General features: G+C 35.1%; 1 protein-coding gene across 1 annotated transcript in view; it reads right to left on the bottom strand.

Annotated features, from left to right (window-relative positions):
- The window catches only part of LOC107752865 (uncharacterized protein KIAA1755-like), a 37,571-nt gene that overhangs the window by 3,920 nt on the left and 14,490 nt on the right, over positions 1–19,161 (bottom strand). The window contains exons 4-19 of the mRNA XM_016568936.1: positions 18,774–18,947; positions 16,810–16,933; positions 15,824–15,917; positions 15,549–15,635; positions 14,702–14,818; positions 13,755–13,850; positions 12,376–12,524; positions 11,874–12,012; positions 10,344–10,466; positions 9,896–10,090; positions 8,611–8,679; positions 7,406–8,451; positions 6,122–6,375; positions 5,051–5,310; positions 1,823–1,993; positions 1,562–1,739 (exon numbers count right to left, since the gene is read on the bottom strand). Of these exons, the coding sequence (XP_016424422.1) occupies positions 1,562–1,739; positions 1,823–1,993; positions 5,051–5,310; positions 6,122–6,375; positions 7,406–8,451; positions 8,611–8,679; positions 9,896–10,090; positions 10,344–10,466; positions 11,874–12,012; positions 12,376–12,524; positions 13,755–13,850; positions 14,702–14,818; positions 15,549–15,635; positions 15,824–15,917; positions 16,810–16,933; positions 18,774–18,947 (3,276 nt within the window). The remainder of the gene's footprint in view (positions 1–1,561; positions 1,740–1,822; positions 1,994–5,050; positions 5,311–6,121; positions 6,376–7,405; positions 8,452–8,610; positions 8,680–9,895; positions 10,091–10,343; positions 10,467–11,873; positions 12,013–12,375; positions 12,525–13,754; positions 13,851–14,701; positions 14,819–15,548; positions 15,636–15,823; positions 15,918–16,809; positions 16,934–18,773; positions 18,948–19,161) is intronic.

The raw sequence follows: 19,161 nt of genomic DNA, 5'->3' as shown, positions 1-19,161 counted from the left end.
AAATGAAGTTCTTAGCAATGCATATTACTAATCAAAAATTACGTTTTGATATATTTACGGTAGGAAATTTACAAAATATCTTCATGGAACATAATCTTTATTTAATATCCTAATGATTTTTGACATAAAAGAAAATTATTTTGACCCATACAATGTATTGTTGGCTATTGCTACAAATATACCCATGCTACTTATGACTGGTTTTGTGCTCCAGGGTCACATATGGTCCTTAAAAACTAACAAGAAGGTGGCTAGCCGCACACTGAATCCAATACAATCCAAGACTGAAAAGTCTACCAAAACATTTTTTATTTTATAAATTGCATCGTGCAAAAAGTGCAGTGCGTGAGAGTTAAAAGCGAATGGACACGAGCAATGCTTGATGCACACATCTACAACAGTGCAACCAATTCTAAGGAAAAGCACAGCTGTTAAACATCTATGGGACGCATCGAATGGGAGGACTATTATCGGGAAATGTGATAAAAGTGAGAGTGATGAATAAATGCATGCAGCTGCGGATGGGAGGTGAGCTTCTGTCGTTCATCTTTCACTCCTTATCACATTCCTTAACATACAAGATCACGTTTCACCAGTTCTTTAGGCTTCATTAACTTAAGCACATTCACATTTCTGATTCTCAGTGAGGTGCTGAGGTTTTCATTTTATAATCAAACAAATAACTAAAGATAAAGAGTGGATTGCAGCAATAACTGCATTAAATCACGGCTTTACAGTAAACCTACAGTAGATTAATTAGGGATTTAATTTGAACTTGCACCTGAAGAGGATTGAATTTCCAAAAAGCCAGCAATTTTTCAATGGATTCCCAAAGAATGAGAGATCAAATCTAATCACAGGTTAATTTTTTAATCACTAATTTGCTTTCACAATGTTTGTTTTCAACATATTTTGAAGTATGTTGGCAACCGAACAGTGGCTGGTCCCCACTGACTTCCATAATATGGAAAAAAAATAATAATATGGAAGTCAATGGAGACCAGAAACTGTTTGGTTACCAACATTCTTCAAAATATCTTCTTTTGTGTTCAACAGAAGACAGAAATTCGGTAAACACTTTAGGTTAGGGAACACATATTCACTATTAACTAAGAGTTTTCCCTCAATAAACCCCAAATTACTGCTTATTGATAGTAAGGTAGTTGTTGTAGTTGTTAAAAATAATATAATAATAATAAAAATAGTTGTTGTAGGTAGTTGTAGGTATAGGGTAACGTTAAGGGATCTGGGCATTAATATGTGCTTTATAAGTATTAATATGCTATTAATTTGCATGCTAATAAGCAACTAGTTAATAGTGAATAGTGTTTCCATAATCAAGCCAACATAACAAGTTTGGAACAACTTGAGGGTGATTAAATGATGACAGATTTTCATTTTTGGGTGAACTATCCCTTTAAGCAATACAATAACCTGAATTGAAATAAAACCTACAGCAAGAAACTAGATTAGCTCTAAATGCTCCTGAATTTAATTCACACCATAATCATAATTCGTGTTTATCAAGACAAAAGCGACCTGAATATTACTGTGTGCTCACCTCTGTTGAGGACGGCTTGTTCCCACAGGATCCTCTCCAGGTCTCTGGTCCAGTTCTCCTTCACTTCTCGACTCGGTGCCTGAAGGATGTACGTGTCCTGAGACTTCCTCCTTCGAAACCAGATCTCAAAACACAGCCCGCTGTCACCGAAATTATGGGTCATACCGATGTCTGAAGTCTGCGAGAGCACAGAAAGCAAAAGTGAAAGGAAAAGCCGTCTCTATTTTGAGCTGTTCACTGATGCCTCATGCAGGGGTTTACCTTGAAGGATTGTTTGTAGATGTACGTGTCATTCCCAACGTCGGTTCTGCGTGTCTTGCTGAAGAGTATGAGATCTTGGAAGAGAAAGATGTGACGGTAGCATTTCTTCTTCCTGAAGGTCAACAGGAACTCGTCCCGACGGACTAGCTGGCCCTGTTCCTTCAGATTCACCTGCACACACATGAACAAAATAACATTAAGGCATTTGGCAGATGCTTTTATATTAATCAACTGCTTTTGCATTCAAATTCTTTTTTCAGTGTCTTTTAACAACAATCAAAATTGTCATAAAGTTGGTAAAGAGAGACTTGCATTCACCTTCAAAACCTTTTATATCTATACTACTGGTCAAAAGTTTGGAATAATTACTTTTTTTTAGTTTTTTACGTTTTTAAAGGAAAAGGCTGCATTTATTTGATAAAAAATATAATAAAAACAGTAATATTGCTAAATATTATAACAGTTTAAAATACCTATTTCCTATGTGTGTAAATATTAAAATGTAATTTATTTCTGTGATCAAAGCTGAATTTTCATCATTCATTACTCCAGGCTTCAGTGTCACATGATCTTCAGAAATCATTCTAATATGCTGATTTGCTGCTCAAGACACATTTCTGATTATTATCAATGTTGAAAACAGTTGTGCTGCACAATATTTTTGTGGAAATGGTGACACACTACAATTCATAAGTTTGAGGTGTAAGTAAGATAAAAAAAAAAAAAAAGAATACTTTATTAATTACTGACACACTGAAAAAAAATTATACTAATTTATTTTAAGGTAAGTGGTTGCAAACAATTTATTTTAGCTACATTTAAATAAAAAAAAGTTGAAAGTCGGTCAACTAAATTTGTTTATTTAAATGTAGCTAAAATAAACTGATTGCAACCACTTACCTTAAAATAAATTAGTAAATTCAATGAATCATTTTTTTCAGTGCACATTAAATTGATCAAAAGTGACAGTAAATACGTTTATAATGAATATTTTTATTTCAAACAAATGCTGTTCTTTTGAACTTTCTATTCATCAAAGAATCCTGAAAAATCTCAGTTTATACAAAAATATTGGGCAGCACAACTGTTTTCAACATTGATAAAAATCAGAAATGTTTCTTGAGCAGCAAATCAGCATATTAGAATGATTTCTGAAGATCATGTGACACTGAAGACTGGAGTCAAATTCAGCTTTGATCATAGCAATCAATTACATTTGAACATATATTCAAATAAAAAAACTGTTATTTTAAATTGTAATGATATTTTACAACAATACTGTTTTTACTCTATTTTTTTGTTCAAATAAATGCAGCCTGGTTGAGCAGAAGAGACTTCATTCAAGAACGTTAAAAAATCGTATCTTTTCCAAACTTTTGACTTGTAGAGTATAACATTTTCTTAATATGCACAGTACTTTAAACACATCCATCATCAGCTCATCAGCTCTCATGTTGGGTTTTCAAGTGGAGATTGATGTGCAGTGGGATGAGAGGGAAGTGAAGCGTATGGGAGCTGCTTGGAAAAGTTACCTGAGACACAAATCATTTTCACCGAGAGGAGAGGACAGAACCGAGAGTGATCCTGAAGAACCGCAGTGAATGTGTCATAGATAAGATGAAGAGCATGTCTAAACCTAAGATAACATTAGAGTACAGTAACTCCACTGTCTCAGCACACAGGTGGAGGGAGTGTACGAGTTAGTTCACTGTTCTTTTTTAAAGCTTGCTGTCTGAAAATAAATGCATGAAATATGAAGGTATTTATCTTTCTAATTACAGACGGTATGTGAAGTGGGCAAAACTCACCTCCATCTCACGCCTGACCATCCTGTTTCTATAAAAATATCTCTATTTCAGTCTGCATTTAGTTTGCAGACAAATATGTTTTGCCTTATTATGCAAAACAACACATATCATAGATTTATAAGCAAGCAGGTAAACAGTACAAACTTAAGTAAACACAACATTTTCTGAAGAAATGATGGTGATGATTGCCTGTGCAAGTTGATGGGTGCTGCTATGGTATTCCTAAGGTGTGTTTAGTGGATTTTAGTGTTGCTATGCAGTTGCTAGGGTCTTTTTGTTTTACTGGCCAAAAGGATCGACCCTTAAATCTGTGTGACTTTCTGTTCTCTAGATATGAGTCAGGTCCCTCCTTCAACGTAAGTTCAATGTATTTCATGATCATTCACCAGGTAAAAATCACGAGTCTGTTCTGTAGCAGCTCCGCTTCTCAGCATTTTACACACTGAAGTTTAAAACATCATCTCAAATCACTAACCCTCAGTATGTGCAATAATGACGCTTGCCATGACATGCTTTTCTAAATTACAGGGTTGAAGAAGAAATGTGCCTAGTTCTGTAAACTAAAATGGAATTGGGGTTTTCTGAGATGTTGTAATCTCTCTATCACTCCAGTGTCATTTTAGTATTATGAATATACTATTAACAATTTTTTGTTACATTTTTATATGTATTTTCAGATTTCATTTTAATTTGAGTTTTAGTAATTTTATCCTTTTTACTATTATTTTTAATTATCTCTATTTAACTATCATTTATGAAGCTCAATTTATTTTATTAATAAATTAGTATTTTAAAGTATTTTTAAACTAGTTTAATATTTTAAAATTAGTAACTTAAAAATGAGTAATTTTAGTACTTCAACATATTTATTTTAGTTGGTTGCCAAGGCAACGTTTCAAGTATTTAAGTTGAATTAAGTTTAATATTGTTTAATCCAATATTTATATTTTAATTTATTTCACCTTAAATTTAAATTCAACTTAAAATTACCAAAAACAATAGTTTGGATATACTAAAAATAGTAATTTAGATTATTTTACTAGAATTATTAAACTCATTTAGAACAAAAGCATCAGAAATATTACACTCAAAAAAAAACTATAAACTGATTCTTCAGGAATGTAAAGATTAATAGTCTCATGAATAATTGTCCAAAGAGGAAATTTTATGTATCATCTTGTTTGTTTCTTAAATGCATGAGTTAGATTTAAAAAACACATTCAGTCGTTAAAAGTATTTTTAAATTAGTTTAGTATTTTAAAATTAGTAATTTTAGAACTTCAAAATTTGTATTGTTTAGTTGCCAAAGAAACATTTCTTTTTTTAAATTTTTTAAATCTAATATTTATATTTGACTTTATTTCAGCTTTATTTTTAAGTACCCACAATGTGAATAGTTTTATTTAGCGATGAGGCTCACATCACAGTCCTGAAGGTCGTCCATGGCGAGCAGGTTGTTGCCGTGGCGGAGCTGGAACTGGATGATGTTCAGCGCGGTCTGTATCTCGAGCCGCTCGTGTCCCGCGTGCGCTCCGGTCTCACACTCACGCAGCATGTCCTGCAGCAGCAGCCCGTATTTACTGATGCGCTGCACCGGCTTCAGCAGATACGAGGACAGATCCATCTTATCACCCAGCAGCTGCTGCTTCTGCTGCAATTCACATGATTGAACTAAAATTACTAAACAAGCACGGCACATTTTTACATTTATGTTTATTTGTAAGCAATATTCATTATTCCCAATGCTGGATGCAGTTTTTATTTTTTATTTAAAGTATTACGTAATAAATTTACATATTTAAATTATGTGTAAATACATAGCAATTTAAATAATACATCTTTTTTCTTTTTTTCCCTCTAATACGCATTATTCCCAATAGTAGATACTGTTGTTTTTCATTTATAGCAGCACAAATATAAAAACACACTACAATGTCATATAAGTACCTTGCAATTTAAATATATACAATAATAAATATATATTTTTTGCATTACAGTTATGAAAATTAGATTTTTGGCATTCATTTCACAAAAATGTTCTTACATGTCATGAAAATGTAGTAATGTTGTCATTTTATTCGTTTTTTTATTATGTCTATATTTATTTGTAAGTCGCTTTGGATAAAAGCGTCTACTAAATGACTAAAAGTAAAAGTAAAGTAAAGTAAAAGTAAAATAATGCAAAAAAATGCAGTGCAAACAAATAGTAATGTTCCTAAAATGATGATATCCTAAAAATGACAAATATCTAGGCTTAATTTTCTTTCTGCCTTATTCATGTCTTACTTATAATTGTGGGGTGAAATGTGACCTGCTTTTGCTTTTGAGTTGCATGGTTCTTTCATTATAAGTGTATTCATTTTCTAAGATCTGTAAAGCTGCATTAATGGGTGTCTATGAAATAAAAAGTTCTTTGTGGCGCTTTAAGTGGCTTTCTCTGGTATCAGGCTGTAAAACTCTGGAAACTGTGAGTGTGTCCTGCTCGGAGCACTCACGTGTTTCAGGAAGCAGCGTCCGACGCAGAAGGGCTCCTTCAGACACAGCTCCAGCTCCTGAAGGAAGTGATGCTGGTGAAAGTCTCGCAGCTTCTCCAGGTTCCCAAAGATGCATCCTCTATGTCCCCGCAGGTCCTGAGGCACGTCGGGACGCTCCAGCTCCAGCATGTAGTTCTCCACCACGTACCCCAGCGCTCTCACATACTCTCTCTCCGTCTGAAGCAGCTCCTCCATGATGCACTGGAGTTTACTGTCAGGAGACCAACAAAAACATAATGCATCCCGCAACGATCCCTGTTCTCTTCTACAACACTGACATTATGAACAAGTACTAAGGCATAGCAGACAAACAGATCAATGGTAAACATTTCACATTTTACTGGCAGGGCACATTTGTATAATTCAGTTTAAGACATGTTACTTTCCTGCCCTGAAATATGACATATCATCACATTTACCCAGAAGCATATGTCTAATATACTAAAATATGGTTTTTAGTGAAAAACTAAACTAATGTAATAAAGCATGTACATGCTTTAATGCAATAAACGTGGTGGGCGAGTATGATTTTGTCATTGTGTACGTCATTACGGTAATGGTATACATCACATATATAGTTTTGTGATGGAAATAATATTATAATAAAACTATTTTAATATTGTTTTATCGTAATATTTCAACTGAATTCATAATGGAAACTATATTTTGGATAATATCCTATTAAAATGGTATTAAATATATTTTTATTATAATATAACAATTATAATGTACCATTATAATTATTTCATTTTATTTATATTAAAACTACTAAATCATCATGTGGTAATGATGGTTTAATTTGGAATGAAAACTATATTTTTGGATAATGTTTCATTTAAAAATACTGTTTTATCATAAAATTAAAGCTATTTTATTTTAACAAATTGTAAACTACATTAAATAGTCATGTGGTAATGATTATTTTATTTTCAATTTACAATGGAAAACAAATGTTGGATATTATAAAACAATTTTATTAAATAATATTTTATTATAATAATAAAATTGTTTTATTTTAATAATATTAATACTACATAAAATAATTATTTGCTATTATTGCAATATTTTGAAATGGAAACTATACATTTTGGATAAAAATTAAAGGTGCTTCATCTGATTTCCCTTTAATTTGGAACCTGATGTGTGCAAACCAAAAGATCCGATTATTAATAGATGAACGTGTCTAGCTCTGTATCTTCACTTTACGATTCTTCATCCGTCTGATTAAAACAGTGACTCACAGTACAGTGCTGCTGTGATCCAGCATGCGCTCGTCCTGCGTTTGGACTGGAAGATCTGAGCGTGTCGCTGGTGAAATCAAGCTCTGCTCGTCAGATTTGGTGTCACTGCTGAACTTCTCATTGACGTCGCTTTGGCTCAGTCCAGAAGCGCTGGAACAGAAGCTGTCCTGGTGAGACAGTTTAGAGCTCTGTCCATCCCATGAAGCTCTGCTTGAGTCGCTCTCTTGACCGGAAGCTGCACACATCTGGACTTTGTGCTTGACTGCAGTTTTGCAAACAGAAACATGATAGTTGGTGATTGGCAGACAAGAGCCTTCGCTTCGAGAGCGGACCAGGGCTGTATAATGTGGCGAGTGGTTGACCTCAGTGACCCGGTCTGACTTTCTCAGATCACTGTCGCTGTGAGAGTATATGCGAAGACACGTCCTTAATTGCGTCGTCGGTCCATTGTGTGATGTGAAAACTTTGCTTCTGCTTTGGTGGAAATGTTGACCTCTTCCTTCCTCTTTTGGCTGTTGAAGATTCAGTTCCTTCTGCGTGTTTTGGGTCATTATCGGGTCAGAGTTTGAAGACGGTGATGTTTCTCTCGTCACAGGCTCACAGTGAAGGTGGAAATGCGTCACTGTCTCATTATCACCTTGTCCAACAAGACTATTTCGAGTCTCAGTACGACCGCCAGCAGGGTTTGTTTGTTCATTTTCTCCAAGGCTAGTTGTAATTACGCTCAGGGTCGGCCCTTTCAAGCGGGCCGCCGCGCTGTCCTTTTGTGGCGATCCCAGAGGCGTTTGATTTCTATAAGAGGCCTGCAGTATCTCAGTGAGCCGCTGTCTGATGTCTCGGCATTGAGCCCAGACCGCATTCCACATCCATATCCCATCCGGGTGCCTCTCCAGCAGCGCCGAGCTCTTGTCCTGAAAGTGCTGGGGCGAGAAGTCTTTGAAACGCTCCTCAAAAGCCTTCAGTGTGCTCAAGCAGACACACACGGGAGAGTTTGTGCTCTGTATGTGTTCTAAATACTCCATACACTCTTTGACAAGAGATGAGGCCTGGAAAACAGAGAAGATGAAAGTCATTTCAGGCCATTAAATAGTGTTTGTGTGTTTATAACTTATACATTAAAAATAATATTATTTTATTAGTTTCTTAAGATTTTTAATGTTTTTAAAAGAAGTCTCTTTTGCTCATTAAAGTGTGCTCAAGCAGACACACACGGGAGAGTTTGTGCTCTGTATGTGTTCTAAATACTCCATACACTCTTTGACAAGAGATGAGGCCTGGAAAACAGAGAAGATGAAAGTCATTTCAGGCCATTAAATAGTGTTTGTGTGTTTATAACTTATACATTAAAAACAATATTATTTTATTAGTTTCTTAAGATTTTTTATGTTTTTAAAAGAAGTCTCTTTTGCTCATTAAAGCTGCATTTATTCGATTAAAAATACAGTAAAATCAGTAATATTGTGAAAAATTATTACAATTTAAAATAACTGTTTTCTATTTGAATATATTATAAAATGTAATTTATTCCTGTGATCAAAGCTGAATTTTCAGTAGCCATCAATTCCGCTTTGAATCACAGGAATAAATTACATTTTAAAATATATTCAAATAGAAAACAATTATTTTAAATGGAAAGAACATTTAACAAATTTATTGTTATTATTCCAAACTTTTTGCAGTAGTGTATATTAATTTATTTGTAATGGAATTTATTTAGACTATATTCAATAATTAGAAGTTGGTATGAGACATGTCTGCTCTGTATCTTCAGATTATGATTTTGTCATTCACACATGTAAATAATGTAAGCTGTCCTTTCCATCTAACCAACTGTGATGGCGTTTTTTTTATATATTTTTTTTACTCTGATTGATTAAACTATTACTTTCACTATATAAAGTCAACATGAAGTTAAAATTGATCCAATGTACTTTCTTAATACACTTTTTTTTGTCCCAGGGACCACAGTTGTTTACTAATAATTTGTAATGACCTTTCCAATTAGCTTTCAAGTTGTTTGTGATAATTACACAAGGATTTATGTAAAATGATATCTCGAAATAATTTGGATTCTGACTGACTCATCGTTCATTCATCATCAATCATTTATGAGTACTTTTGACTAATTCACTGAAAATAATTAATTTGCTAATCAAAAATCACTAGGGTTTGCAAGCATGTTTTATTTTACCCAAGAGCAATATCATACCAATTACATATTATTGCTCTGCACAATTCGAAATGTGTTCATCAACTACAAATTCCATTAATTTTAAGATTTTTCATATTTTTTAAGGCCTGGAGAACATAGTTTAAAATTCTATGGGGAGCCTTGCTAATTACTCCAATAGATTGTTTTCAGTCTTTCAGTAATTCACTCTTGCAGAATACCTTGTTTCACAAATAAATACATTGCAGAAGTAAAACGGCTTGCAAATGTTTCACGTTGACTTGAATAGGGCAGTTAATTGTCCGTGTTTGTTGACGAACCTCTTCACAGAAACGATAGAGATCGACAGACGTCTCCAGCTCAGATTTACGCTCCTCAGCTTTCAAGAGAAACCCGGTCACGTTGGTTTTGAAAGTGGTGGCTTTACAACCAAAAGCCTTGGTTTCAGGGTAATATATTCCTTTGCTTTTCCTCTCCACTTCCTTTATCAACAACATCCCTTTTTCTTTTTTCTCCTAGAAAAAAAATAACATGCACAAATTATGCAATACCTCAACGACGTCTGAAATTTCATAAATCTTCATTACTTATCATTATGTAAGACTGCACATTCTCGTACCATTTTCATTATCTCTGGAATTTGATTACTTTTCAATTAATTCAAACTCAGCAGTTCACATAAATCTCTAATCCACAATCTAACTAGTCTGATAAGATTCAGGCATTCATCTAGTCTGTATATTTGAGTAAATGTCAAGGATTTGTTACCTTTGCTCGTATAAGAACAGACTGAACATCTTGTAGTCTCTGCTCTATTTTCAGCAGAGTTTTCTCTGTGTCATCTTTGTCTTTCTGCCATGACTGCTCCTCTGCATCACACCATTTTTGGATCTGTGAACAACATAAACAACAATGAATTATACACAAGAATCAAAAGAGCTGAATTTATGGTATTTATTGACTCCAATCTACTGCTGACTCCACCAGACCTCTTTAAAGACATCTGTGCTACAATGATGATTTGACTCATCCCTTAGTTTACATAAAATTATAACACTTTACAGTAAAGCTCCATTTCTTAACATTATCGACAGTTCACAGTTCAATAATGCAGTGATTCCTCCAGTGAAAAGTTCAATCTCCTGTTGTCTCACATCTCAAAATCCACATATTTGTCTTTTTTTAGAACTGTTTTGGCTTGTAAATGGTGCTTGATCCGTGCATATTTCTCTCCTGATTCAGACCAGACAACTTTTTCACTGAATAAAGCAATATCCAAGCAATTATTATGAATTATGGACTCGTATTTTAGACAGAAGCAATGGTTTGGAATAGTTTGAAGCTTTTGGCTTCACAAGACATTAACTGATGGACTGGACTGGTGTGGATTACTTGTGGATTATTGTGATGTTTTTATCAGCTGTTTGGACTCTCATTCTGACGGCACCCATTCACTGCAGAGCATCAGTTGCTGAGCAATTGATGTAATTTCTCCAAATCTGATGTAGAAACAAACTCATCTACATCTTGGATGGCCTGAGGGTGAGCACATTTTCAGCAAATTTTCATTTTTGGGTGAAATATTCCTTTAATGTATGAACTAATGTTAACAAATGAGACCCTATTATAAAGTGTTACAAATAAATGACAAATTCATGGTTACTGAATGGGACTATGCACTTTGAGAGTTTAAAAGCACAAATATGAAGCTTGTATTTTTGTTAAAGCACTAACATGAATTATTCATCTAGTTAATACACAGTATCTAGTTAAGCATAGTAGATCATGCCACAGTTACCATATTTCCCATCTTTACATGGTCATCATGGTTGGATATATAACATAATTTTAAGTTCTACTGATATACGTTTAAATGGTGCAATTTAACATTTAGTGCCTATTTTCATTATACTGTATGTGCCTTTCCAATGTTTTGTAACTTAGAGCCACTCTGTGGTTATTTGTGCTACAAATGCAGTCGCACCACAACATTTCTTCATAACCTGCTTACAACAGAATATCTATCTACCAGCAAGAGCAGCATTAAACCAGCCTGCATTTTTAGTGTTGGTCTTTTCAGACTTTTCTCAAAACATTCTCTTCCAACAGCTGAGAAATTATGATCACTTTATTTAGCACGGTGATGTTATGTTTCACTATGAAGGTTGAGACTGTCTGCCCGTCGAACACTGGCTGATTATTCCCTGCGGCACAATGTTTGTCTTGTGTTATTTTCAGCGCTGAAGCACTTTCTGTGGGCTGCGCTTATTATCTGTCATGACGGGATGTAATGCATACTGTGCTGAGCGAGTCTTCTGCTTCTCTCAACCGAAGAACATGTTCGAGATGTTGCAGTGACTGGTTAGATTTCATCACTAGCGTGTGAACGGCCTCTTCCATCTGGTTATACAGACACGTCACAGACTCCAGAGAGTCCCTGCAGGAGACAGAAAAGACACATAGAAGTGTTATGTGCTCTCAGCACCTGCACAAAACATGCAAATATACTGTAAATGGAATATGTTTTGTAGTTTTTAATTCATTTATTGTAAATATTGAGTACTACAGGCTAGTGAAAATCTACAATTTCTCTACATACTGGTCATACTTTTCCAATTTGTGTTTCATATTATATATGGGTTCTCCAGTGAAGCTCACTGTATGTCTAAAGGCTCTTGCTGTTGGGAAAATAGGATTAACTGGGACCCAGCAGCTGTCCAAACATCATGGGCGCAGCTGAGCTCTGATCAAACGTGACTAAACCGAGCCTGCTGTGATTCAAACATACTGAGAGAAATACCTGAAGTCTTCAGACTGAGCAAATCGAGACTCTTCCTTCCTCATCCTGGCGAGAATAGACCCGCCTTCTCTTTGGAGGGCGACCAATCGTGTGTCTTCAAGCACCATCTTCATGGAACTCCTCTGCTCCTGGATGCAGGACTGGACATCCTGAACAATTGCCAATTGATTTAGTTAGTTTGGGAGCAGAATTCCTCAGCATGGTCAAATTAAATAAATGTGACCCTGGACCACAAAACCAGTCATAAGGGTCAATTTTTTTGACATTGAGATTTATACATCATCTGAAAGCTGAATAAATACGCTTTCCATTGATGCATGGGTTGTTAGGATAGGACAGTGTTTGGCCGAGATACAACTATTTGAAAATCTGGAATCTGAGGGTGCAAAAAAATCAAAATACTGAGAAAATCGCCTTTAAAGTTGTCCAAATGAAGTTCTTAGCAATGCATATTACAAGTTTTAATATATTTACAGTAGGAAAATTACAAAATATCTTCATGGAACATGATCTTTACTTAATATCCTAATGATTTTTGGCATAAAAGAAAAATCAATAATTTTGACCCATACAATGTATTTTTGGCTTAAGACTGCTTTTGTGCTCCAGGGTCACAAATGAGCTTTTTTTAAATTTTGCATTTGTTTAAAATGAAGTTTTCAATTTGTGAAATTTCTAAATAAATAAATAAATATTAATAATAAATATTATTATTATTATTATTATGAGCAGAAATTGAGTGAAAATGTGAGAAATCTTTTTTTGCTACTACCTGCATTTATGTTCATTTTATGTCACAAAATTCGGTAATCGTATATTGAATATATCTGGTTGTTTCACACTACAAAAACAATGTCAATGTGCCTTTAAATAGGGATAATATAACTGTACTATAACAATTTATTTTAGAGATTTTTTTATTTACTGATATTGGTATTGATATTTATTGATATTGATAATTTATTGTTATTGATATTTAATTTATTGATATTTCATTTTGCATGTTAATTTCACCTATTTTCCACATTTACAGTCACCTAACACTCACTTAAAGGTAATTTTAAAAAACACTAATAACTTAACACTGTTAAACATAATCTTCCTTTTTCATACTGTACATTATTACATTTGATTCTTATATTCATTTGTAGCAATTAAAATGATTGATTGCAGTGTTTGATTTAGACAAAATTGCATCGAATTTTAATATCAGACATTTCTCCGTTTTTTGACATAATACGAAAATAGTTACTGGCTTATTGTATCGGTTCAAATGTAAATATCAGTGCATCTCTAGCTGTTATGTTAAAAAATGTGATACGAATGTGTACTGTATTCCTGGAAATTTTCAGAAATTAGCATGCAGAATCTAAAGTTACCTTTGCGGTATCAGTTTTTTTAACATCAAGTCTCCTGATTGCTGTCTGCAGTAATGATGATGCTGCTTGTAGGTCGAGTCGAAAGAGAGAAAGTTTCTGAAAGACACGTGCAAAACACATGTTAGATAATCATCTACATATTGTGAAAGAAGGGCATCTGCTGATTATTCAGCTATTTGCTCGACAAAACATTTACAAGCACAACCCTAAAGCATGTGACCAGCAGAAGACAGCTGAAGGTAGCTGCTAGTCATCAAGATGAAATTTTGTTTATAATCAATTCACATAAGATTAGGAAAAGTCAGGTTGTTACACATGTAAGTTAAAGAGCCATTGGGCTCTCAGGCCTCAAATAGACAAAACACAGAAAAAATATAAAGAGCCATTTGCTGTTGTCAGAAATGTTGTGATCCACTTCACTAGAGCTGTTTGTGCAGGTTGACTTGCGTCCGTTTACAAGTGTTTTAACAGTTGCTGACTGAACTGATTACACAATAACATGTTCTTACTACAGAAACAAATAAAAATGTTTAATGAGTAAGTGGTATGACAACATCACTGACTGCAAATGTGCTGTTATTTGTTGCATCATTTATATTGCGGGCCTTTGCCACATTACTTATAGTAGAGAGAGAGAGAGAGGACAGGAAACTGACTGAGGCAAGCAGGACTCAAAGCATCAGTGCATGCGCATTAACCACAGCACTGATGCAAAACAAAAAGTGTTTTTAATCACTGAAATGTCCAGCTGCACTCCCACTGGAACACCTCCAAGTTGCAAGAAGTGCAAATACTGATAAAACAAAACATGATGGCCGAAATTCTAAATTTTCTATTTGTCTGGATCTACAAATTTTACATTAAGACTGTCAGTATTCACTGAAAAGGTAAAGATATCAGTCAGAAGGCAGCATTACTGGGTGTTTTTGTGATTGCTCTTCTCCTACCTGGTGAAACTGTAGCCAGTCTTCATGACTGTAAGGGAAGGATCCGCCAAGGTCAGAGGTCAACTGCTGTCCATCAACTGTCTTATGGAGAGCTTTTAGTGACGTCACAACATCTATCTGAAAGAAAAGATCATGTACTTTAACATACTGTACTGCACGTGTGTGAGACCCAAGCATGAGTAAAACATTTTTAATGTTTTTGAGAAAAGTCTCTTCTGCTCACCAGGGCTGCATTCATTTGAACAAAAATACAGTCAAAACAGTAATATTGTGAAATATAATTACAATTTAAAATATTAGAATTTTATATTCGAATATATTTTAAAATGTAATGTATACCCTGCTGAATTTTCAGTATCGTTACATGATCCTTCAGAAATCATTCTAATATGCTGATTTTCTGCTCAAGAAACAGTCATGTTGAAAACAGTCATGCTGATTAATATTTTTGTGGAAACCGTGATACATTTTATGTTTTAGGATTCTTTGATGAATAGAAAGAACAAAAGAACAGCATTTATTTGAAACAGAATCTGTTTGTAACATTTTAAATGTTTTTACTGTCAATTTTGATTAATTTAATGCATCCTTCCTGAATTAAAAAAATAACTGCTTTAAAAAAAAAAACATGTGAAAGCAGCTATAAAATGCCAAAGGAGTTCAACATCTGCGTATAGTAACATGTACTGTATATCAGCCTACAAACCCCAGATCAACACCCAGAGCTGAAGGCATGTATATCTGAACTCAGAGAGAGCAGACATTCTAGGAGTTAATTAAACGGTTGCAGGTTTCCACGAAGGCGTAATTGCAGGGCACAACGAGTGTGTTTGGGGGTGTTAATTACCTGTAGACCAGGTTGTTTTTCCGGTCGAGGATTTGCGTCTTTATCAACAAGCATCAAGATAGTGTGCACTGCATGAAGGGCCTGCTCCTGTATAACACACACATTCAACAGACACATAGGTTGCTGTGTGAAACATGCAGAAAGAGTAGCTGCAGTTGCACTCTTGACTGCCACCTACTAGACAACTTCATTTCTAGATTGTGTGCATAAAGGATGTGTTCAGATGTTGATGCTGGAAGTTGGTGGTGATGATTGTTTTCTGGGCAGATCCTCACCTGAACCATGAGCAGGGATTTGTAGAACACAGAGGGCAGAGGGCACTTCCTGCTGTCAATCACTACGGTCAGTCCCAGTTCTCTGACCTCCATCCTGTAAAAACATACATCTTCTTTTACATCAGTAAGTAAAGCCATATTTGGTATAGCATATTACATTTGTGCAGCTTCCAGGAGAATGAAAAAACCATCAATATTGTCAAAACAACAGCCATCAAAACAAATTTTAATTCTAAATTCAAAGTGTGCAGCAACATTTGAATCTATTCTTAAAGCATGTGGATTTATCAGTGCTTGTTAATATGGCAATTCTAGATATAATGTCAACTCAGTGACAGTGAGGAAACATAAATAGCTATATATACTGTAATATATACAATGTAGCTTTATAAAATATAAGGAATAATCGTCCCGAACATACTTTTGGGGTTTATTTTGGGATAATAACTGGCTGATTGTAGGTTATTCCCCTTATTAAAGCTACTCACCAGTCACCAAATAAATAAGTACGTCGATATGAAATATTGATTATTAGCTATGTATTATTATTATTAAGGAAAATAAGAAAAAAACTCCATCATAATGTACTGTACAAAACAATTGTCTTGCACTTGTTGCGTTTGTTTGAAACGAAAGCGCGAGAGAAAGTAGTGCCGGTTTCTTTTACCTGGATGAACGGAAGCGTTGTTACGGACGTCGGAGTAACTAATTAAACATTACACAGATGATAATGTAATTTAATTTTTTCCCGTTAGCTCCGTCATCTTGGTTCTAGAATTAAAATTAATAAATATATAGCCTATGATATATATTTCTTAATTCAAATTCTACTCAGATTTTGAATTAAGAAATAGGCCTACATTTTAGGCACAAACATGCCTGATAGGCTAATGAGGCCGTTTCACATCGCTCTGTATTTGGACTGCTACTCCATGTCTTTTACTGCCCTCTTGTGGTGATTGAGCAGATTGGTCTCGGTTTGGTACCTGGGAATGGAGTGCAGGTAGAGCAACAGTCTGCAGAACTCATGAGGAGAAAGTTGAGAGGACGCCCAGCCTTTCCTGCCCCCGTAGACCTCAACCACAGCCCGGCCAGCTCTGTCACGACCGCCTGGTGTTGGTAAGAGAACATACAGTATTGAGTTAAAACAACACGATTTAACAGAATGACCATATTTTCTGTGCATGTGTGCAATAGCTTTGGCATTTTAGCAACTAACATGACAGCATTTGAGAGCAAAAGCAAATAAATCACTATTGTCTGAAGAACGCTCAGAAAAAGTTGTGTATTTTCTGTATTTGGATTGCACGTGGCTGCATGCTAACCGCTACATTATAGAGGCTTGTCAAAACTGTCAGGCCTCAAAAACTGTCCAGAGGAGAGTCAGAACGTTTCCTGTTTACTGCCATCAGAATTTACATTTGATGCATTTAGCTTTATCTAGAGTGGAATGTGCAACATGTGCATGTAGAAAGTTAGAAGCAAGTAGTCATTTAGAAGGTAATTTTGGCAAAAGTAACTTAGATATAGGTTCACACCGCCGGAAGCAATCTGGGTGTTACTCGCATAATAATGAAATATAATTATTTTGGTCTTTTTTGTGATCATGATATGTTGCAATGTTGTATGAAAAAGAAATTAAATAAAAAACTTCATATTTGCTCACCATTTCCCTGGTCAAAGTAAAAAACTAATTTATAGGTTGTGTGTTACTGTATATTACATTACAAGTCATAAAATATTTTTCTTATGTGACATCATGTCTTATGTGAGAGCCGACTTAAATTCAGTTATTAGTCACTGATGACTCTACTTGTATGGAATTAAAGGGTTAGTTCACCCAAAAATGACAATTCTGTCATTAATTACTCACCCTCGTGTTGTTCGAAACCCGTAAGACCTTCGTTCATCTTCGGAACACAATTTAAGATATTTTTGATAAAATCTGAGGGCTCTCTGACCCTTCCATAGACAGCAAGTTACCTACCATGTTGAAGGTCCAGAAAAGTACCAAGATGATCGACAAAGTAGTCCGTGTGACATCAGTGGTTCAACTGTAAAGTTATGAAGCTACGAGAATACTTTTTTGCGCAAAGAAAACAAAAATAATGTCTCTACTGCGTCATTTGTGGATCGCGTTCACGGCAGTACCATGACGCAAGCGTGTGGCGGCACTGACCCAGATCCGGCGTAATGACGTCATCACGCTGGATCTGGGTCAGCGCCGCCACATGCTCGCGTCATGGTACTGTCATGGATGCGATCCACAAGTGACGCAGAAAAATCGTTGTTTTCTTTTCGCAAAAAAGTAACGACTTTATTCTGCATTTTCATCTCTTTTCGCCGCCACACGCTCGCGTCATGATACTGTCATGAATGAAAATGTGGAATAAAGTCGTTATTTTTGTTTTCTTTGCGCAAAAAAGTATTCTCTTAGGTTCGTAACTTTACAGTTGAACCACTGATGTCACACGGGACTACTTTGTCGTTCATCTTGGTATTTTTCTGGACCTTGAACGTGGTAGTTACCTTGCTGTCTATGGGAGGGTCAGAGAGCCCTCAGATTTAATCAAAAATATCTTAAATTGTGTTCCGAAGATGAACGAAGGTCTTACGGGTTTCGAACAACACAAGGGTGAGTAATTAATGACAGAATTTTCATTTTTGGCTGAACTAATCCTTTAATCAATGGTTCTACTACTTTTGGTTCTCTTGTATCTGTTTTTCAAACAAATGTACTGTATCATGTGTCATCAAAAGATGTATGGACTGTTTTTATTTTATTTTTGTTGATGAAACAGAGTAAATGTGACAATTTGATTTTTTGAGTGAACAATTCTTGCTCAAGGGAACAGTTGTTTATATATTAGTCTTTGCCCAGTCCTAGCCCTGAACTTTAAACACACCACCACACATAAATTCACACTTAAAAATTGATTAGGAAGCATACCCGGTAAACAGATGATGCCTAGCTGGAGAAGGCTTTTGATTGTGGGGTCCTGGGAAAATAAAGTTGCCTGAACTCCATTCTCAGGCTGGCCAGTCAAGAGCTGATCAGCGTCTGATTTCTGGAGCTCTACTCCATTAACAGCTGGAGTTCCAGCCTTTCCAGATGAGTAGACTTCTTCAAAAGATGGGAAATTACATTTATTTTCAACATTGGTAAATATGCCAACACAAAAGATGGTGATTAAAAAACGAATTCTACTTTTTCTGAACTTATTGCTTGAGTGAAAAGATGTGTGCCACAGCTAGATGGAGCTGTTGATCTCTCCTTTAAAATTTTTTTGGGAAAAAATGACTTCACTAAATCCATCACCCTCCTCTTCCCATTTACA

Source organism: Sinocyclocheilus rhinocerous, unplaced genomic scaffold (genome assembly GCF_001515625.1).
Source record: "Sinocyclocheilus rhinocerous isolate Xijiao unplaced genomic scaffold, SAMN03320098_v1.1 scaffold291, whole genome shotgun sequence".
NCBI lineage: Eukaryota > Metazoa > Chordata > Actinopteri > Cypriniformes > Cyprinidae > Sinocyclocheilus > Sinocyclocheilus rhinocerous.
The sequence above is the reverse complement of the archived record's forward strand: the minus strand, read 5'-3'. Positions and strand labels throughout refer to the sequence as shown.